Source organism: Dendrobium catenatum, unplaced genomic scaffold, assembly GCF_001605985.2.
Source record: "Dendrobium catenatum unplaced genomic scaffold, ASM160598v2 fragScaff_scaffold_621, whole genome shotgun sequence".
NCBI lineage: Eukaryota > Viridiplantae > Streptophyta > Magnoliopsida > Asparagales > Orchidaceae > Dendrobium > Dendrobium catenatum.
Window position 1 is genome coordinate 16,800,255 of NW_021319083.1, and position 24,074 is coordinate 16,824,328.

The 24,074-nt window shown below is 34.1% G+C and overlaps 1 protein-coding gene across 1 annotated transcript in view; it reads left to right on the forward strand.

Annotated features, from left to right (window-relative positions):
* The first annotated feature begins 533 nt into the window (after window positions 1–533).
* LOC110096316 (ATP-dependent Clp protease adapter protein CLPS1, chloroplastic) overlaps window positions 534–24,074 on the forward strand; it is a 36,088-nt gene continuing 12,547 nt past the window's right edge. Inside the window, exons 1-2 of the mRNA XM_020822195.2 lie at window positions 534–636; window positions 17,441–17,588. Coding sequence (XP_020677854.1) covers window positions 573–636; window positions 17,441–17,588 — 212 coding nt within the window. The 5' untranslated portion in view covers window positions 534–572. The remainder of the gene's footprint in view (window positions 637–17,440; window positions 17,589–24,074) is intronic.

Genomic DNA, 24,074 nt, shown 5'->3' on the forward strand with positions numbered 1-24,074 from the left:
AAAATGATTTTCTGTCCCTTGTCAATTGTAAATTGCCTCTAATAAAGTCATAAGAGATGAAAATAAGGATATATTTGAAATGATTGGTGTATTTTATAAAAGTGATTGGAAAACTAAATTTTTTTTTTGAAAGTCTTAGCATAAAAAATTATTGAAAATAATAATGAAATAAAAATTATAATTACAATTTAAAAAATAAAATAGTGAAAAAATTGCTCTAAACAAAACTTGAATGTTGGGTTGGAAGCAGCCAAATAGCCAATGTTAAAAAAAAAAAGTACAATTCTAAAATCTGTCATCTTGTCCTTGCAATCAAGCCATCTATTTGCTGGCTCGGGCAATCTGTACCATTGAATGGACTCATGGATCTCAACCACGGCCACACGGTGAACCACGTGCCACACGAAGCCAAGCTACTGAGCAACACGGATATTCTCTTCTTTGACCCTTCAATTTTATGTCTTTCATCTCATTTCGATTTTATTTTTATTTTTATTTTTCGTTGCGCAGCCATTCCTATTCTTCGCCTCTAGTTTTTCATTCTTGTTTCTGCGAACAAAGTTGGGAAGTGAATGGCGACGGCAATCTCCGGTCAGATTGCCCTCTCTCCAGGCCATGTTCTAAATTTCAGACCAGGTTTCCTTCTCGCCTTCATGGACTTTCTTCCTGCTTTGCTTTGTTTATTTGTGTATCTTGTTTTCTCCCCGCTTTTATTTGTCGCGGGGGGCATTACAGATTGATTCCATTGGGAAATCTTATAGATTCTTGCGATAGTTGCTTACTTTGTGCTGTTTTGCGTACTGGGAGGGCAATTAGTTTTTCTTCCAACTGAATATTTTCTTGTGTTCCTGCTCGTCAGAGAATTTTTCTTTCAATTTCTAATTTGAGATATGATAATTTGGGATTCACTTGCTACTTTATGGAGATTGAATAGAGCTGTTTTACTATTCTGACTCGTCTGTCACTTGTGTTCCTGCTAATTGGAGGAATTTTCCTTCAATTTTAGGTTTTTCTTCTGAATCTAGAAGTTCGATTTCTGATTGCATGTTGGGAGATGTATTTTGGAAAGTGAGAGATTTGGTAAGAAGTTGAACTTGGGGCTCATTCGGGGTGATGAATAGTAATTATTTGGAGATTAAAAAAGTAGAGTTGTTTTATTCTTCTGGCTGAAACTGCACTTATGTTCCTGCTAATTGGAAGAATTTTTCCTTCAAGTTTTTTTTTTTTTTTGGAATCTTGTGGCCGGAGTTCTGATTGCACGTTGTTGGGATGCATTTCAGAAAGTGAGAGATTTGGGAACTAGGTGAAATTCAGAGTTCTTTGAATCAATTGGGAGTTTGATTTATTAGAGTTATTTATTCTTCTACCTGAAAGTCTACTCGTGTTCCTGCTATTTGTGTATAATTTGTCTTCGATTTTTCGGTTTTGCTGCTGAATCTTGGGGTTCGACCTTTGGTTGCATGCTGTTGAGATATGCATCGGGACTTAAATTTGGGGAAGAGTTGATATTTGGCGTTCATTCATGGTGTTTGGTTCTTCTATGGAGATTGAATGTTAATAGTTATTCTCTTTTTCTGATGGAAATCCCACTTGTGCTCCTGCTAATTGGATGAAATTTCCGTCAATTTTGGGTTTCTTTCTCAATCTTGAGGTTTTAGTTCTGATTGCACATTGTTAAAGATTGAATGGATCTGTTTTCTTTGGATTGAAACTCTTATTTTCATCATCAACATACATTGTTAAAGATTGAATGGATCTGTTTTCTTTTGATTGAAACTCTACTTGTAATGGCCAACATTCTTTTTTGCCTTATCCCAACTATTTGTGGCTAACTTTATAAATTCTCATTTTTCATTCTTTCCTATTAAGCTTGTTCTGTCAAATTTTTTAAACTACTTATATGCATATTATCTTATACCTACTATTTTTCTTTCTTTCTAATCTTGATTTAAAAATCTAATGAGTGCATTTTATATCATTTGGTGTGCATTTCCAAGCCATGTAATGATGGCACAACAACAACAACAATATCATCAAGCTTTTATACCACTACATGGGGTTAGCTATATGAATTTTTTTTCTCTATTGTGTCCTGTTATGAGTAAAATTCTCATTTAAATTTAATAAAACATGATCATTTATAATATTTTATAGCCAAGTCTTTTTAGGTATGCTTCTACCTTTCTTAACATAGGCCAAATCCAATACGTCTACTCTCCTCATTGGGTCTTTAGAAGGCCGATGTTTTATATGTCCAAAACATCAAAGATGACTCTCTCTAATCTTATCCAACACTGGAGGTCTGGAGCTACTCTAACCTTTTGACGTATATACTTGTTTCGCCTTCTGTCTCTAAAAGTGAAGTCACTCATCCACTTGAGCATCCTTAACTTTGCAACACTTAACTTAATTTTATGCTTCTCTTTTAATGACCAACTTTATGCTATAAAACATTGCAGGTGTCACCACCATCTTATAGAATTTTCCTTAAGTTTGAGGGATACTTTTCTATCACACACTAGGCCCGGTACAATTTCTTCACTCCAACCATCCAACTTGAATTCTACTAATAATATCCCCGTCTATTTCACCATCACTTTGAACCTATGATGCACAGACACGGACACGGCGGCACGGATACGACACGACACGGACACGGGACACGTCAATTTTTTAAAATTTAGGACACGGAGATGGGTTGGACACGGTATTATAGTTTTTATATTTTAAAAATAGTGTATAAAAATTAAATAAATATAATTTTAAAAATAATTTAGAAATAATAAGTCATTTAATTAGAATTTGTGCTTAAAATGATTAGTATTAGGATGCCATTTATCAGTCACCGAGAGAGGAGATGAAAAATCCTTCATTGCCAAAAAGAAATAAAAATGAGAACATTCGATGAATGGGTATTAAGTGCGGACGTTGATTTGGTGTTATGGATAGGAAATAAAAAATTTAGTTTAAATCCCGTCAAATACAAGAAATTATATTTAAAAAAATTCATAAAATATTTAAGATACGTGTGTCGGACATGCGTGTCCAATTTGTATTTAATATTTTTTTTTAATCAGACATGTTTTCGACATGTCCGACACGTGTCGGAGGAGTTTCGGACAAATGTTGTGTCGGATACGTGTCAGACACTGCGTGCCTCTTTGAGGAGAAGTGTCGGTGCATCATAGCTTTGAACAATAAATCTAAGATATCTAAAATGTGTACTCTTATTAATGGTTTGATTGCCCAAAATCACAATCCCCCACTAGATCTATTACTACTAAAATTAAACTCCATGTATTCGATTTTAGATCTACTTAAATGAAAACCTTTAGACTCTAAAGTTGACCTTCATAATTCAAGTTTTTCTTCAACTGCCTCTCTAGATTTATCAACAAGTAGAATGCCATCAGCAAAAAGCATACACTAGGGCACATCCTCTTGTAAATGTCTTGTAAGAACATCTATTACTAAAGCAAAAAGATGTCGATCCTTGATATAATCCAATCAAAGTAGGAAAATATTTGGTCAAACTATCTTGTGTTTGAATAAAAGTAACAGATCTTTTATACGTATTGTCACGCCCCAAAATCTAAATTTAAATAATTACTTATTTTATCATTTAAATTATCAACTAGAGCTTCTATGAATCATCAATATAAATCAATATCTAGCAAAAATAAATCTATATAATGTACTTCAAAATATAAATCTATATTCATTTCTCAAAATCATATTTACAATATCCAAAAGATCATTACATTTAATAATCTATCTCAAGCTCCTGATTACAAAAAGAATAAATAAAATATAAAACTAACAAAACGAGAAATCTTAATATCTCAATCAACCTCAATCCATACTGTCTTGATTCCTTCCCTGACCTGAAATCAATTAGGTTATATAATGAGCTTACAATGCCTAGTAAAAATCTAAAACTCACCAAAGTTTTAATATAAGATTCATAAATCAATATACATGATCATCTCAATCAATATAATCAATGACACATTCAATATCATTAATGATTAGTTATCAATAAGACAAATCAATACAATCAGTAACGAAAACCTAGAATTATTGCGTTGAAATCCATAAATCAATAATAGGCGCGAGAACATAAATGCATCATTAATCAATAAATCAAGATTTTAGAGAAAAACACATTGGTACTGCAATCATTCAATATTATTAATCTATCGGTGAGGTGAATCATGAATGTATAGGAGTTATATCCATATGTTATGTATCAATAATGCTTACATATGCTTGATATAGTCGTTTATAATCTATAAAATCATGAAACTGTATATGCATGATCATAAATAAGAAATGCATGAATTAGTTATATGTTATCAATACCATATAGCTAAGCAAAGCAGGTCATCTAAATTTAATGTGGCGTTTTCAGAATCTTTAATATCAATTATTTCTCAGTTGGTCATCGGTCATATCCATCACGCTTATCATTTATTCAGTAAACAAATTATCATTACATTTGGCGTTCAATAATTTATAAAGAGTTGTCACTCTCTACCTTTCAGCATAATTCGGTCAATTGATTATATGCTACAATTAGGATTACACCACAAACTTTTTATTTTAAGGAAAACTCGTCGACCCACCCTCCTGTGCAAGATATTATGTTTTAAAAGCCAACACATATTAATTATAACATTAATAATCAGCCTCCCTTACTCACATGCAAATGCCACCTTTATCTTGAATTAATTGTATTAATATTTCTTTAATATATGAAATGCAACATGAAATGCAGGAATCTATAAATACAATAAAAGATGTACACTAGCTAATAACTTAAGAAAATCATAATTTTTATTTTACTCGGTAAAATTCAATAATATTATAGTCAAAATATCCATATCAATCATATTTGTTATATACAAAAAAGTTGCATAATAAAAGTGTGGTAAATTAGGAAAAATGCATTTTTATCCTTTTTGGGGAAATTAAATTAGTTGATATGAAATTATTGAAAATAAAAGTATGTTTTAAGTTACGTACTATGATTAGAAGACTTTTTCCAACTAAATCAATGGACAAAATAACAAAAACCTAGCTTTTTCTCTCTTCCTCTCCCCATCCCTCTCTTCTTTCATGGCAAGCCACAAATGGGGAGGGGTAGATGGCTTAATGCTTAGGTTTAGGATTTAATATATATAAAGCACCGTTTTTGGCCTAGCACTTAAACATCTTAGCATCACATGCCGGTTCATGGCGTCGTCATGTTCAAAATCTCAGCGCCGCCACACCGAATTATTTTTAAATTTTTCTAAGACTAAGGCTCCAGAGCATCGACAGACCAACATTGCGGCACGCTGATTAAAAATTTCAATTTTTCATTATTAAATAATTTTCATAATTATTAGGTTGTTACATATATCTTTAGTGACTTGAATATAAACTTTATTAAGTTATTTCTTTTCTAGAGCACTCAAGGGCAAACTTTCTTACATGCTTTCTCTAAATCAATAAATATCAAATGTAGATCCTCTTTTTTCTCTCTATACTTCTCCATCAAACCTCTCAATAAATATATAGCTTCCATAGTAGACCTACCTGGCATGAATCCAATTTGATTTTGAGAAACATTAGTATCACGTTGTAAATTATGCTGAATAACTCTCTCTTATAGTTTTGATGTATGACATATTAACTTAATTCCTCTATAATTCACACTTGTGCATTATTTTTATTCTTAAAAATATGAATTAACACACTCCTCCATTCATCTGACATCTTTTTAGTCATCAAAATAATATTGAACAGTTTGCAAGCAAAAAAATTTCTTCATCTGCCAAGCATTTCCACTCGTGAATATCCTTCCATTGCTCAGCATATTTCAAACTACTTCTCTTGATTCCTAATACTCATTCTAGAATTACCTCTCTCCCAAGAAGAATTTGATCATCTATTACAACAATTCCAGCTGACTACTATCTCTCATGCGATTTAGTCTACTGGTTCTGCCGCAGTTGTTCATTTTATATGACTTGCATCTTGGATTTTAATTCTTCCCACATGATAGGTAACACAAAACTATTTTCATATCTTACCGTGTAACCCTCCCTCCCTCCCTCCCTCCCTCTCTCTCTTTAATGCATTTTTTAGATAATGAATTAAATTACAAATAAATTATATTTTCAGAGATTTTTAGACTTTGTTGGAAAATCCGCCAGAAATATCCGCCGGAAAATCCGCTTGAAAATACGTCGGAAATATATCTAAATAATCCGTCGGAAATCTGCTAGAAAATCCTTCAGAATTTCTTCCGCCGGAAATTCCGCCGGTAATGAACGATTTTCCTGTAGTGATAGCATCTCTTTGACAGTACATCCATTTCTCTCTCTCTTATATTATCACTCATTAGAAGTCAACCCACTGTAGAGTTTCAAAGGAAGCATTCCGGTTGTCTTTTTCTTCCTCCATGTCATCTCCAGTGTTTCAATTATCTTTGCTCCTTTGCTGTAGAGTTTTAATGTGAAGCTTCTAACTATAGTTACACCATCGTATCTGTTTTTTAGCATACATATCGCCCCATAATAAGGTTCATTTTGACTTAGTACATTTAGATGTCGAGGTTCAAGTCATTCATTAACCCATCTAGACTCTAGAGTTTCATTACTTTGTCTCTTTTATTGACAGTACAGGTTCAAATTTTTTGAAAATACGGATTTAATTTTTTGTTTCTCTTATAGATCTTCGTACTGATAATTTATTGGAAGATATGTAATCCACTTTTTGTTTATTTAGTGCCAAAAATTGTATCATGCATCAACCATCTTGCCCTTATACCTCCAAACAAATTGGTGTGGCTGAACATAACCATTGTTGTCTCCTCGATGTTGCCCGTACTTTAATATTTCATATAATCATTCCACAACAGTGCTGGAGATGACAATCTAACAATATGCTTCTTAATTAACCTATATCTTCCATAGGTTCAAATATGGTTAAGCCTTGTCTTTTTTTCTACTTCTCCTTATCTCCCTTGCTCCCTTTTTCATCTTTTTTTTTTTAATCTCTCTACTTATTCTTCTATAAGTATACTTTCCTTTAAAAGAATCAAAATTAAAAAAAAAATCTACCATAATCTCTGCTTTTTAATCAAAATTTATATTTGTCGCAAAGTTTGATTACTTCATAATTAGAGAATACTTAAAGTTGCCAAAGAGGTTTAGCTCAAACATTATGATTTCTGAATTTTATGATAAGGGTTGCGAGTTCAAATATGGCCTTTGAGCTTGTTCAAATTAAATATTCATGACCTCTTTATGTGGAATTTAGTCTATATTTGGCCTCATACCCTCCTTACCTATAATTGACCTCATACCCTCCGTATTTTTAATTGGCCTCATACTCTACATTCAATGAATAAAATATTTGAGATCCTTAAAAAAAGAATGGAAAAATGTCAAATTCATGATTAAATATGAAAAAGGGGATTTTCATGTTGTTTATTGTGATGTACATGATTATGGCCATTTTTTCTTGACTTTATTTTACATTGGTAGACATGTTACAATGCACTATTTTGTGTTAGTTCATGGTTATGTGCATTTTTTTTCTAAGTAGTTTGACATTTGATTCGCTTGTTTCAACATGGTTTTATGATACTATTTTTGCTTGTTGTCATCATCACCATTTTCCTATTCCTAAATTTGTGGTATCACCTTTAGGAATTCTTGTTGTTAAATGCTATAATATGAGTTAAAACTATTTTATAAATGTCATTTTAGATAACTTTAACCTAACTCTTCTCTTTGCCAAATCATCTATACTAAGCATATCCACTCACTTTTGTGTTATATATTCTACCCTCTATGATGTGTGCTTAAATCAGTTTAGTCTATTCTTTATTATTATATTTTCAAGATTCTCCTATGCCCATATGTTTAGTAATGATTTTCCTACTTCATCATAATATGATCATTTTTCACGTCATAATATGATCATTTCTCACTTCATTAATCCTAAATAACTATACATTCATATAAGAATTGTCTTTTGTGGTCCGCTCGACTTAATTATCAATGATTCCTTTTTTACCCAATACCCTATTCAATATAAGTAGTTTGATTGTAGTTTCATAAAATTTATCTTTAAGCATCATAATATTCTCTTATCATATAGCATTATCAAAGCACTTAGCTATTTAAACCTCTCAAGCTTTAACCTATTAGGAAAGTAGATATATTAGATCTAGCCAATGTTAAAAAAGGTAGAGATATACCTAAAATGACATTTTTATTATATTTAAATGAAAATTTGACTTCTTAATAGAACACAATGGAGAACAAGGATTCATGTAGCCGACCCCATGTAGTGGGATAAAGGCTTGTTGTTGTTGTATGAAGAGTTTATTTTTATCAGAATTATATCAACAACAACAACAACATCAAGCCTTTATCCCACTATGTGGGGTCGGCTACATGAATCTTTTTTCTCCATTGTGTTCTATTAAAAGTTAAATTCTCATTTAAATCAAATAGAGAAAGATCATTTCTAATATTTTCTAACCAAGTCTTTGTAGGTTTGTCTCTACCTCGCTTAACATAAGTCAAATCTAATACCTCTATTTTCCTAACCGGGTCATTGGAAGGTCGCCGTTTTATGTGACCAAACCATCTAAGGTGACTCTTTCTAATCTTATCTTCTACTGGAGCTATTCCAACCTTTTTCACGTATATGCTCATTTCATATCCTATATCTAAGGGTAAAGCCACTCATCCATCTGAGCATCCTCATCTCTGCCACACTTAACTTAGTATTATGGTTCTCTTTTAATGGTCAATATTCGACACCATAAAACATTACAGGCCTCACCACCATCTTATAGAATTTTCCCTTAAGTTGAGGGGTACTTTTTTTATCACACAACAAGCCCGATGCATTCCTCCACTTTAAACATCCAACTTGAATTCTGTTGATAATATTCCCATCTATTTCGCCATCACTCTAAACAATAGATCCAAGATATCTAAAACGCGTACTCTTATTAATGACTTGATCGCCCAAAGTCACAATCTCCTCACTAGGTCTATTACTACTAAAATTACACTCCATATATTCCGTTTTAGATCTACTCTAGCGAAAACCTTTAGACTCTAAGGTTGACCTCCATAATTCAAGTTTACCTTTAAATCCCTCTCTTATCTTATCAACAAGAAGAATATCATCAGCAAAAAGCACACACCAAGGTACATCCTCTTGCAAATAGGGGTGTCAATTTCGGGTCACGGGTCGGTTTCGGGTCAATGTTTAAAATTGCGTATTCGGGTATTGAGGTGTTTTTCATTCGTGATGCGAGGCGTAAGCCTCAAGGCGTTTTGAGGCGTAAGCCTCAAAATCAAAAGATTGCGTAAACATAAAATGATAAATTTTTTATATACTAATGAGTGAATAATATAAAACATAAAAAATCATAAGATATGAAGTGAAATCAAAATATCCCAATAATAAGACAACACGAAATATAGTTCAGCTCAAAATTCTATCTTTCCAAAATCCAAGTATTCTTTTCATTAACATATAATTCTAATTTCCAAAAACAAATAGCAATGACATATCACATAAGAACTCATAAGTCATAAACACTGTCATCACTAAGAGTCTTCGTTTGAATCATCATTATGGATGAATTGTTCTCTCCCCTTCCTCCTCTCTATAGAGTCCAATGTCGGGCATTTACTTCAAGATTTATGTAATTTTAATTAATATTAGTGTGAGGCGTAAGCCTCATGCTAATGAGTGAGCGGGCTCAACCAAGTTGAGGCGCAAGTCTCATAAAAAATTTTAGGCGTAAGCATCGAGGTGTTTTTACGGAATTGCGCAAAGGCGAGCCTCATATTGCGCAATTTTAAACCATGTTTCGGTCGAACCCGGAATGGACCCGGGTTCAAACGGGTCATAAATTTGAACCCGGACCTGACCCGGGAAGGATACTAGCGCGGACGCTGTCGCGGTCAAGAACGAACGCGGATACGGACTGGCTGGTGCGCGAGTGCGCGGGCGGGTACTGTGCACGGAGCGGCTGCCGCTGGTGTACTTGAGTCCGGCGGACGCGGGAGGGTGCGCTGCAGCACTGGCACGGACTCGTGCGCTCGTGCACGGGCAGCCGTGCGAGGCAACCTCGGGCAGGCGGCTGACTGCGGGCAGGGGGCGGGCAGGGTCGGGTAGCTCCGCAGGTAGCCAGGCGGGTAGGCTAGGGCCGGTCCACAGGCAGCCGGGCAGACATTTTAAACGTGTTTCCGGGTTGACCCGACAACCCGTCGGGTCAACCCGAACCCGACCAATTTTTCAAACTGGTCTAATTCTTCAACCCAAACCCGACCCGTTTTGGAAACGGATCGGGTCTAACCCGAAATTTCCGGGTCGGGTTCGGGTCGGGTTTTCGTGTCATGTCAAATATTGACACTCCTACTTATAAATGTCTAGTGAGAACATCCATGACTAAAGCAAAAAGATATGGGCTTATGGCTGATCCTTGATGTAACCCAACTGAAATAGGGAAATACTTGGTCAAACCACCTTTTTTTTAACACAAGTAATAGCTCCTGCATACATATCTTTAATGATTTGAATGTAAGCATTATTAACTCTTTTCTTTTCAAGAACTCTCCATAGCACTTCTCTTGAAACTTTATCATATGCTGTTTCTAAATCAATAAATATCATATGTATATCCTCTTTATTTTCTATACATTTCTCCATCAAACCTCTTAATAAATGTATGGCTTCCATATTCGACCTACCCGGCGTGAATCCAAATTGATTTTGAGAAACATTAGTATCACGCCGCAACTTAGGCTCCATAACTCGCTCCCATAGTTTTAAAGTATGACACATTAACTTAATTCCTCTATAATTCACACAATCTTGTGCATCACATTTATTCTGAAAAATATGAATTAACACACTCATTCTCCACTCATCTGACATCCTTTTAGTCTTCAAAACAGTATTAAAAAGTTTAGCAAGCCAAGAGATTCCTTCATCTCCTAAGCATTTCAATACCTATATTAGAATATCATTAGGTCCAACAACTTTCCCACCCTTCATTTTTTTTAAAGCCTTTAACTTCGGTTTTACTAATACGCCCATAAAAACAAAAATCTTTATTTTCATTTAGGATGCTAAGGTCACTAGAGTCAATCATATTTTCACATTTTTCATTAAAAAGTATAGCAAAATATCTCATCCATCATTGTTGAATATCATCTTCTAAGAAAAGTACTTTTTGATCTTCAACCTTAATACACTTCACTTGAACTAAATCCTTACTACTCCTATCTCTTTGTTTGACTAACTTATACATATATCTTTCTCCCTCAGTATCTAATCTGTTATATAAATCACTAAAAACTAAGATCTTTGCATCGCATATTGCTTTCTTAGATTCCTTACGTGCCTCTTTATATCTTTCTCAATTATCAGAGTTTTTACAATTAAACCAATTTTTATAATAAATTTTTTTATTTTTAATCTTATCTTGTACATTTGGATTCCACCGCCAACTATTTTTACTATTAGGAGCTTTTTTCTTTGAAACTTTAAATACATCTTTTGCAATATTTTTAATATCACTAGCCACTTTTTGCCACATAACATTAGCATCCTCATGCACAGACAAAATCTTAAGATCTAAAATCTCACTCTCAAAAATATTTTTGTTAATATTCTTTAAATGCCCCCATCTAATCCTAAAATTTTGTTTTACTTTATTTTTTATTTTCTGCCCCTTTATCTTAAATTCCAAAACTAATTAAATTTATACCAATCACAAATAATTTATATGTAGGCACTTCATATTGAAAATCTTTTTTTGAGTATTTTCATAACTAATTAAAAAGAAAACTTAATTTTGATTTTGATTTAATCTTAGCTCCGCAACTTCTTCTAATCCCAAGTTTTTATCTGTGATATGCTCTCATTTCCCTATATTTTTATACAATATTTATTGTGTCTAAAAAGCAAACTATTATCCATGTGGTAATTAATTCATGCATTGATTCTTAGCCTTGGCAAGTAAAGAACATCAAATTGTTAATGCAGGATGCCTAGCAGTTTCCTAGAATGCTGCATCTTTTGCATTTTCACATCAATTAAAGTGGTGCCAAAGATTTTGCTGGTTCTTTCTTCTCTACAGCATATTCCTACTGGCTTTGTTATGTTGTGTTGCCAAAAGATGCATTTTTTACAATATTAAGATGGGAAATTTATATTTATTTTGATATTTTTCTGTGATTTATGAATTTCTTATTGGGTAATATTTTTCATTCTATTAAGTTTTAATTATTTTTTAATTTTCTTATCATATGATGGCACAGAATCAGTAGAATATAGTTTTCAATCGTAAGGTGACTTATGTCTCTAGTAGTGCTACATACAAACCAAGTCGAGCTAAGCCTATGGCTGTTTGAGTTTTGGATCATTTACCTAAAGCTTATTCGAACTCGGGTTGAGCTTGAATCAAGTTGTTATCATAATGTTCAAGCATACCTTTGTTTAAATCTATACTTGCTCGGGATTGATTTGAGTTCAAGATTGTTTAAAGCTCATTTTATGCTAACCAAGTTGCTCATTTATAGCTCATTTTGTGCTTCACCAGCCTTAAATTTGTAGCTCGTTTAGCCTCAATTTAAGCTTTATTGAGCTTAGAATATTAAATTTTATTTGAAGAAAATTTTTAAAAGCATATTTTAGTTTTATTAAATCTTTTTAAAATTTACAAAATTCACTTTAAAGCATATGCAGCCAAATTCAACAAGTATATACGGCTGCCTCCTCACGCAGCTAAGCTTGTTACTACTAGCTTGTGTTTTGCATTTTGTAAAGACTACTTAAAAATTCTTCATGATTTGATACCAAAAAAGTTATGTGAATACTAGATAGGGAGATAGGCTGCAAAATTGGGTATTATAACAGTTAAAGAACATAATTTTTTTATATTATAAACCTTATATTTTATCATAAACATTATTCTTATTCTAACTATATTTATATTTGTATATTTATATTATAATTTTGAATTTTAAATATATTTAACATTCATATATGTCCATTTATAATATACAAATATTTATATTCGCATTAATGATTAATGGATCTTTGTGTCGAGCTTTAATAGTTTATTCATGATCATTAATAAATCAAATTGAACAATGAGCTCTTCAAGCTTGTTTTATTAGTTAATGGATCGATCACGAATGAGCTCTAAAGAAGGTGAACTATGAGTATCTTATCAAATGTTTAGTTCATTTGTAGCCTTAGTCTCTAAGACTTATATTTATTGATGAAGTTGAATTTAAAAATACCCAACAAGAAGGCTTTATTTTGAACTTCAATCTGAATGTTAACTAACTAGTGCTATTTTTCTTTTGCTAATATAATTTGATGTAGAAAAAGCATATGATAAAGTTTCAAGAGAAGTGCTATGGAGAGTTCTTGAAAAGAAAGGAGTCAATAATGCTTATATTCAAATCATTAAAGATATGTATGTAGGAGCTATTACTTGTGTTCAAACACAAGGTGGATTGACCAAGTATTTCCCTATTTCGGTTGGGTTACATCAAGGATCAGCCTTAAGCTCATATCTTTTTGCTTTAGTCATGGATGTTCTCACTAGACATTTGCAAGAGGATGTACCTTGGTGTATGCTTTTTGCTGATGATATTCTTCTTGTTGATAAGACTAGAGAGGGAGTTGAAGGTAAACTTGAATTATGGAGGTCAACATTAGAGACTAAAGGTTTTCGCTTGAGTAGATCTAAAACAAAATATATGGAGTGTAATTTTAGTCGTAATAGACCTAAAAGTCGCCTTAGATGGTTTGGTCACATAAAACGGCGGCCTTGCGATGACCCGGTTAGGAGAGTAGAGGTATTAGATTTGACTTATGTTAAGAAAGGTAGGGGTAGACCTAAAAAGACTTGGTTAGAAAATATTAGGAATGACCTTTCTTTATTAGATTTAAACGAGAATTTGACTTTTAATAGGACACAATGGAGAAAAAGGATTCATGTAGCCGACCCCACGTAGTGGGATAAAGGCTTGATGTTGTTGTTGTTGTTGTAATATAATTCGTGCCTTTGTTTATACCATTATTATGCAATTTTATGGGAGTTATTATAACGGTAAGGCTAATGGTAATGATGATATCTATGGAGTTATGTTTAAACTTTTTTCTAATGCATTTAACTTGGAGATGATGGAGGATTCACGTTTCTAAGTTGGATTTATCCATATGCTTCCAAAATGCTTCATGTTGATGCTTATTCTACCCTCTATATTTAGTAATGCAAATCATTGCTTAAGATTGTCAGAAAGATTGAGCTTCTTGATGAAATTTCCTAGCATATTGATAGACCGGTCCAGCCGGTCCATACGGGACTGGCTCACGTTAAATGGGGCGGAACTCTTCTGCCCCCTGTAGGCGCCGAACACAACCGCAAGCCACAGGAGCCGATTTTGGAAGGATTTTGGAAGGAATTTTAGGAGGGAAATTGAATGAAGGGATTGTTTAGGGATTTCCTTTTGACCTGTATGCATTAAATAGTTTGTTTTCCAAGCGGCGTCTAGAGATTTGGGAGAGATCGGTCCTCCTTTCGAATTGAGGATCAATTGTATCTTGCTATTTTATGTTTTCCTTTCATCAAATAATACAAATTATCTACTATTTTCGTGATTTTGAGTGGACTTTTGTGAAGAATTCCCACTGTTTACCGAAGAGTGATAGGAAATACTTGAGATCTACAAGTGTTTCCTATCAAATTGATATCAGAGCAAGTCTTGGGACCATTCGTGGGCTATTTTTGACGAATTTCAGCGGCTAATTTTTGGTTGAGAACGGATGAAGTGCTGTTTTTGTAATCCAAATCCAAAATTTTTGGATTTACAAAAATTCGGATCGAGATGGTGGCCAAGAAAGTTGATACGCTAGAAGAAAGGCTTGAAGGGGAGATGAACCAAATCAAGACAACGGTGGAGGAAAGGATTTCCTCCATGGAAGGACAAGTAACCGATCTCTGGGACATGATGTAGAAAATGTTGGAAATCCACAAGAAAACAACGACTTCCATGGCAAAAGAGGAGGAAAGAAAAAATACGAATTTAGAAATTCGTAGGGTGAAAGATGAGATGGAAATCATGGAGGGAGAAAGAAGAAAACCCTTTTTGGAGCCTTTCCAGAGGGAGGATAGAGGAGGTTGGTATGGGGAAAGGCATGAGTATGGAGGAACGGAGCAAAGGGTGCTGATTGGGAACGTCGGGAGGGACATTATGGTCGCCGAGGTGTTGATTTTGATGGAAGAAAAGGGGAATTTGAAGGGGGTTTGGGCTATGGAATGGCAAGGGAAAACCGGGAGACATGGGGTGGGTCGAGCACTTGAGAGAGGGGAAGCTATGGAGGAATAAGGGGGAATGGTGGAGATCAGAAGGTGAGGAAGGTGAAGATGCCTATCTTCGAGGGAGAGGATGCTTATGGGTGGATCTATAAGATGGAGCGGTACTTTGTCGTTAATGGGCTAATGGAGGAGGAGAAGCTGACAACAGCAGGCCTATGTTTGGAGGGGAAGGCACTGTCATGGTACAAGTAGAGAGACCAGAGGAGATCTATCAAGGACTTGAGGGAATTCAAGAACTGCATAATAGAATATTTCCAAACCGACTGGGGTGGAGATTTCTATGAGCAGTTTTTTGCTCTGGCACAGGAGGGATTAGTAGCAGACTACCGGGAGCAGTTTGAGCACCTAGCCAGTACTGTGGAGCGATTATCAGATATAGTATTGGAGGAGAACTTTATGAAGGGGTTGAAAGTAGAGATCCAAGCAGCAGTGAAAGTTTTGATGCCCAGTGACTTGGGGGAGGCCATGAAGTTAGCACAGTTGGTGAAAAATCAGAAGAATCTGGAGAAGGGGGCCAGGAGCAGTAGCTTTGGAGGCTCTTACAAGACGACGACCCCTTTTCTAGCACCCAAGGGGCCTGCATCAGGCAACATTAATGAGACCACAAGGGAGAAGCCAGTAGGAGGAGGGAGTGGGGAAACTTTTAAGAGTCTGACAGAGAAGGAGATACAGGAGAAGATGGCAAAGGGGTTGTGTTTCAGGTGCGAGGAGAAGTATACGCCAGGACATCGGTGCAATGACCGAACTCTTCAGGTTCTCATCATCTGTGATGATGAGAAAACTGATGAGGGAGGTGAGGGGTTGTTTTAGGAGAAATTGCATTTGGATATGACTGAAGTTTCCCTGAACTAAGTGGTAGGATTCACTACGAATCATACCTTGAAGGTGAAGGGGGAGATAGAGGGCAGGATGGTGGTGGTGTTAATTGGTAGTGGGGCTACCCATAATTTCATTTCCACTCAAGTCGTCGACCAATTGGGAGTGAAATTGGTGGATACCGGTTGTTATGGGGTGATGATGGGTACAACGAAGCTGAAGAAAGGCCAGGGAATCTGTAGAGGAGTGGTGTTGACTATCTAGGGGATTTAGGTAAGGGAGGACTTTATCTCACTAGAGTTAGGAAGTACTGATGTCATCCTGGGGATGAAGTGGTTGCAAACCTTGGGAGAAACCAAGGATAATTGGGGAGCACTCACGATGGAATTAATAGTGGAGGGGAGAAAGGTGATTATAAGGGGAGATGTCGGGCTATCCAAAGCCATGGCAACACTTAAGACCATGGTTAGGAGCCTACAAGAGGTGAGGGAAGATTATCTCGTGGGACTACACAAGCTGGATGGGATCAGGATGGAGGAGGGAGGGGATGTTTCTCTTTCAATGCAGCCCTCGGTTCAGCAATACAGTTAGGCTTTTCAGTCACCTCAAGGATGGCCACCTCTCAATTGTATCTTGCTATTTTATGTTTCCTTTCAACAAATAATACAAATTATCTACTATTTTTGTGGTTTTGAGCGGACTTTTGTGAAGAATTCCCCTGTTTTCCCAAGATTGTTAGAAAATACTTGAGATCTACAAGTGTTTCCTATCACATATCCACTGCAACAGACATTTCATTTGTGCTTGGTGTAATTGGCCTTATATTTTGAAAACTTTCAGTACGATACTTACTTGAACCCAAAAAAAACCTTCCATTGCATTCCAAAAATTTCTTAATTAAGGATCAAAAAAGGACGTGCAAATCAGTTTAAGTGAAGTAAAGTGGATTAGGTTTATACAAGGATCTTGCAATTAAGATTCTATAAACTTCTGATTTACACCTCTTAATATCAATGGATGATTCCTTGTGTTTATGAATATGTTTTACCTTAAATTTCACTTTGAGCAAGAAACCATATCCGATGGCCATTACAAGTTAAAAATTTTCTTCAGCTTTTCTGATAACTCTTTTACATAAGTGCCCAACTCATTTATGTATTAGCTGCACATCTAATGCACATGCACTGATATGCATAGCAGGTGATAAGCTGTTCTTATATAAGGGACATTATGTGAATTGTGGCATTCCCAGGACAATATCAGCTGCTGGGCCGGGTAAAGGTGGGGTATTGGAAAGACCAACAATAGAGAGAACTACCCCTGGTCGAGAATCTGAGTTTGACCTGAGGTACTTGCATCAACCTGACTTATTCTTCATTGCTATTGCAGCTATTATTTGATGATTATAGATTCTAATAATTGGTTTTCTTTGTCATTCTCTTAAATTATGTCTAATCACAATCAGTATAAGACTTCTCGTTTATTTATGCATTTTTACCAGTAAGGTTAATGATTCCTTTTTTGGTAGGCCTTGACTTATGCTCTAGGCCTTGGATACAAAGTTCCATGCAATGAGAAGAGAGAATGCATGGTCTTGTTAATTTCATATGATGCTTTGGATGATCACTCATACTCATCATCATTTGCTTCATCCCAACTAGTGTGGACATAATTCTAATTTTTTATTTTTTCATAGATATTGGAGTTATTTTATGTTCTATAAATTTTATTATTTTATTTAGATTTATCTAATAAATGTTATTAAATTCGTTAGCAATTTGATAGTAATTTATTAGCAATTTGTTAATTTGTTAGCAATTAGCAGTTTATTATTTCTCATCTCTGTAAGTATGGGAATTCCAAGTCACTTAAGATGTGGATATGGAGATTCTTCATATATTTTAAGATTTCTGCCTTTGATCAAGTGTGAAGCCTAAAGAATTTTAGGAGAGATTATCTTGTAATACTAGTGTAAGATTTGCTTCTCTCTTTACTATATCAATCCTTTTTTATCATTTCATCTTCTCAATTACCTATTTTAGTTTTTCATATCAATGCATATAGATTTAGCAACAACATTTTATCAAAATGATTGATCTCGTCCTATTTATTTTGATTTAACGCATTCAACTCTTTTTAAGTAAAAATATTATAGCATTCAAAAAAATCTTTCGAACTATAAATCCAATTTTAAAATTTCTCTAACATTATACCTCTATTTTGATGTAGGAATATAATTTTGAATCAAATGATTTTGTAATTGTTTAGTCCATGTGTAAATCTAGGCTATAGCCTACTTGATTTCATTTAAAGTGTGGAAAATTATTATATTATTGATTGACCTAGTTCTTTTATCATACTTCAGTTAATAATAATGTATCTTTAAACTTTGATATCAAATTTGATGTAATATATTTTAGGGTCTAAGGTTCTCTAATGCAAGCATATGATATAATTCACAGATTTATCTTCTCAAACTCTAATTTGTATTTCACAATCTATCAATTTAAATAATGATTCGCCTCTTTAGATGAAAATAAAAAACATGTATAATCCACACAAAAGTGTGACCTCTACAAGCCGTTGAACTCACATATACAAAAGTGTTGACATCTATTCATAGGCAAGGGACTTATAATGAACGTGATAGCTAGCTTGTAGGCGAGAACAGAGAACTTGCAACAAACACGGCAGTTCATTTATGGGAAAGAATAAGATGTTGGTTTCGAACTTTCGATTGAACACATATAACTATGAAAAATTGAAACCTCAGCAACATTAAAAAATATAAAAGGATTTAAATTCACCTCCAAAACACGCCACCAGATCTGTAATGCACATACAAACAAACATAAAGCATACTTTAGGTTTCAAAGTGAAAAGTTGTGCGCATTCCAACGTCCAACACTTGAGCTAATAGTAAAACTTTAGTATTTTAAAACCTCGCATGCATCAAAATATAAATTTTTAAAATTTAAGCGCACTGCCTTGAGAAGTGTGTCACTACTTCAAGATGCTTGCAACAGCCTTAGGAAGCATACGACAGCCTAAGAAGTGTGATATCATCTCGAGAAGTATATCACTGTCTTAAAAAGCATCGAGCACATCAAAGAGAATGCACGTCATTTAAAAATAAACTTAAATTCTTAGTATGTGCTCCGGTAAATGTGCTTAAGGCCCAAACACGAAAGTCTGAGAAGGCTACACAGGGTTAAAAGCGAGCTAATTTAAAATTTTATTTTTTAAAGCAATTACCCGAATGTGCTCCGGTCGTAGAATCAAACCTCTAAATCCATGGTTCGAGAAGGTTGCTGAAATAAAATAGAAATTTAATTTTCAATTCAAAACCTCCTTGAAAGCACTGGAGTCGAAATGAATTATATCAATAAGTGAATACATGATCATAAAAATTCATCATATTTAATTTTAAGTTCACATTATTCAATGCATCTTTAAATAAAATTTGTATAAAAATATAAGCTATCGATTTCAACGTTTGTATCACAAGTTCGCTAAGTCAATAATTGAGTCTAATCTGTATTAGCGGTCAAACAAAGTTGAAAAGGTTCAAATAATAGAATATGAATTATTTAAACTATTGATTAAGGTCATGCTAAAAGTGAATCTCAATCGGAGGAGAGACCACCTGTTTAAATGCCTTTAAAACCCAATGAAAATGCAAACATTTTTAAAGAAACTTAAACATCATCTTGATAACAACCGTTTGAAAGTAAATCTCAATCGGAGGGATCAATTTTCAAAATCTATCAAAATTCTAAATTTTTTTTTTTTTTTCAAAATTCAAATATTTAAAGGGAAATTAGTCTCCCAATAACTTGAAGCAAAATCATCTATCATACGTAATCATTTGACGAGGGTGATGAATTAAATAATAATTTTAGCTCACAAAGAGCAAATGTCCAATCATGAATATCACTAAAATTCATTCTTAAACAATCTCTCGTCAATAAAGATGTGTCATGTGTCCTTTAACAGATGGTTTAGCCCAACAACTCCACTTGATAAACAATTATGATCGAGTCCCTTTTGACCGATTAGTTTGGCCCACTGAATCTATTATATTATGGTCACGATCAAAACTCGTATGTTTCCCAATGACTATCAACCTTGAGTAATGAATCATAAGGTAAATTTTATGGGGCACAAACTTCTCTATTAGCTAAGATGACTTGAATTTCTCTCTTAGACAAACATTCAGATAAGCATTCACCCACATCTATAAGATCCCCTTATACAAAATAACCCATAGTTGTGGATAAGGATCTTTCGGTTATGTTTGGTCAATTAGCTTCTCTGACTAAGTACACTAGGAACTATGATAATCCGGGATGACAGAATCATATGATCTTGATTGGGTTCATCATCCAACATTCACTTTAAATGCCCCGTGATAAATGTCTAATCTCAAACATCCAAACTTCTTGCTACTATACGCTAGATACTTAGTGCCTACCTAACGATTAGCATTAATTGAAAATGCTCTCTTTATCTGGTGGGTAGTTAATCATACGGGCATGCGCCTATGAGAAACCTAAACTTAGATCTTAAAGTCCCCATTAAATGAGAGTGAAATTTTTAGGTTATCTTATTTCTAACCAGTTCGCCTTACAAAAATTTACACTGAAACTTAATCTATTAAAACCAATTTTTCTTGTTATATTCCCTTCAAACGACCTCTGATATCCTTTTTCGTCCATCCTTTAGTTACCTCGAGCCACCCAAACCATATAACTACAAATTCTCTCTTCTAAAGTGGGACTTAGGGCCGGAACAACAACTCGTTATTCATAGTAGTGGATAGGTCCTTCTGTAATTCTGCTTTCCACAACAAACTCAATAACCCATCGTTACCTCTCAATAATCCATCGGCATTTTGAAGAATTGAAGAACTTGGTTGATAGTGAAGATGAGGATTTACGAAACTTAATTGCTCGTCATCTTATATGTATAAATTCATTTAATTATTATTTGAATCTGCATTTCTTTTTGTTTGCAAATCTATTAATCATTACTTGGTCTTCACCAAGGAAGCTCCACTAAATTAGGACATTAGTCCACTTGTTGCTTTTTTTTCTATTTAGCCTACTTCCACTATATATTGAGCATTTATGTGCCGAAAAGATTGGTTCTTACTATATTTTTTGCCTGATGCTGTACAGCTAACACAAATTACTTATATGCTTATTTTGGGATACTTGATGAGTTAAGCCTTGGATTTATGATTGAATTTTGGCAAAACTATGTCTTTGATATTTGAAATTAATTTTAGTTGCCATCATTTTTTATTTTTTATTTAATTGCATTCATTTCATCTGTATTTTAATTATTTTTATAGCATATTTATATTTGTTGAACTTTGAATATGAGTACCTTGTTTGATATGCATATTAATCGTCATGATTATTTATTTCTTCATTCTATTATGTTTATTATTTTTAGAATACAATTGAGGGCTGATCTGATGTACTTGGAAAGAAATAAAATAATGTAATTAATGGTTGATTTGATGTAATGGTAAGGAATAATTTCTTCGCCTTTATTCATTTTCTATTTCATTGTTTGTTTGAAAGAGCAAAAGGAAGAATGTAATTCTCTTGTTCAAATTCTCTATGATATCATTGAGTGGATTTGGATCCTTGCATCCATCTACTATTTGACCTAAAAGATTTATATTTGCCATTTATCCAACATGCATATTATCTTCGACATACAATGGTACAAGCCCTCTTCGTCTACCCGGCAAGCCTTAAGATTCACTTTGCTTGACAATAATCAAGTTTTGAACTACATCAAATATTCTTCTCCACGTTGAGCCACCTTCACATGAAAATATTATTGGTTCTTCATATCGAGCCATTTTCACTTGTGTGATGGTGTCAGACCACCTCTTCCCTTAAGCCATCTCATGGCTTACCTTCTTCACTTGTGTCGCCCTCCATAGCTCGGCTATGTCGCTTTGGATATCAACTACTCCAGCCCTGTTGCATTCATCGCTTTCGTCTCTTGTCCTCGTAGCTAGTCTTCACAATTTCTCTATTGTGACTGCCTTCTTCAACTCTTTATTACATATTAACTTTTTTGTTTGGCTGCGTCTTTTCTCAATCATAATTCATCCTAAATAAGAAGCTAAGAACCTCAAGATTTTGGCCTACTTGGCAATGACTCTTAAGTCGCCCATCTCATAAAGCTGCTGATTCATCAATAAGGCTTTCTAATATTTTAATCTGTCGATCCCTTGCAGTCATACTTGCTTGCTGACCAATTTCTACTCCTGCTCCATTGATTTTCCTTCGTTGATTGTCGATCTTCTACAACCGTAGATTTGTCAATTAGACTTTCCAATGTGATCCATCAATATCCTTCAACCATCTATTTTCATTGATTTCTAGTATGCATCATTAGCCTCACCCGTTGCCCCTCTGATTGAGTGCATAGTTGTACCTTTTTCTTATGTATGACAAAATACAACATTTCTAATGAAAGGCAGAACTTTATGCCTTTAGGATCAAAACTATTTAGTAAAGTTCAAATGGATCTACTCCAAAAAATGTTCAGTCAGTCACAACTATCCCTGCCTCTATTGTGATTGGTACATGTTTATTGGCCCAAACATTATAAAGTTAATCAAGGGCTATAGATTGCAGATTTTAGCGCCACAAATCATGATAGGTGATATATCACTTTTAGAAAATTATAAATCATGCAATAGAGGACTTATTTTAAAATTGTTGATGATTCGCTATCAAAAGCTGTTAGAATTGGGTCTATTTGCATCTCAAATAAATCAACTCTCAATCTAGTATTGTTAGTGCCAAACCTTGTTTGTAACCTTTTATTTTTCAATAATCTCAAATTGATCTAAATTGAAAAGCTAAATTTCTTTTTAATCTTTGTGAATTTCTGGACTTGAAATCGAGGAGAATGATTAGGAATGCTAACATGTGTTTGGAGCTTTATATCTTCAAAGTTGAATCTTTAGAAAACCTACCCCTTCTCTCTCCATAAATAACCTTCCATAAAACCTACCTAATGTCTATATAATTAGTCCTATTTAAATTTAAAATCCTAGCAAAACTCCATCATATCTCCTAAATTTACTCCTTGTCCAATAAACTAATAAAAGATATTAAATATTTATATTTATTCTAATCCTATTGTAGCCATCCTCATCTAAAGTTTCCCCACATAAAATTTTTGAGAAAATTAAAGGTAAAAAAATGGAAAGGAAGGGAGAGAAAAGAACAAATTTTGACTAAAACCACCTAACAGGTGTGAATATCCGTAAAGCTCTCCCAATGTAGGACATTTGCTTCTGTAAGGCATCAATATGCTTCTGCTCAGGAGATTTAAACAATTTTCTTCAAATGCATCAACCAAATCAGGAAGTTGATACGCCCTAGGGTTTCTCAATTTCGGTTTTGCTCTAATTCCCCTCAAATGAAGAGAATTTATCCACCAAATCCAAAGAAAAGCAATCATAAGAGAAATGGGATGAAGAACAGAAAAACAATTGTATTAAAATTCAAGAGAAAATAAGATACGTTTGTCCAATTCGAGAAGGACAATGTCTCCCAATACAAACTCTAGAAAAAGTAAAAATAAAACAATAGAAAAGTTTCAATCAGCATGAAGAAAAAACTGAACCCTAATTTCCCCCTTAATATCATCTCAAATTCATCCCACCTCCCTAAATTACCCCTCCAAAACAACCATATAACCTCCTCAACAACCATGTAACCTCCTCAACAATCATGTAACCTCCTCAACAACCATGTAACCTCCTTAACAATCATGTAACCTCCTCAACAACCAT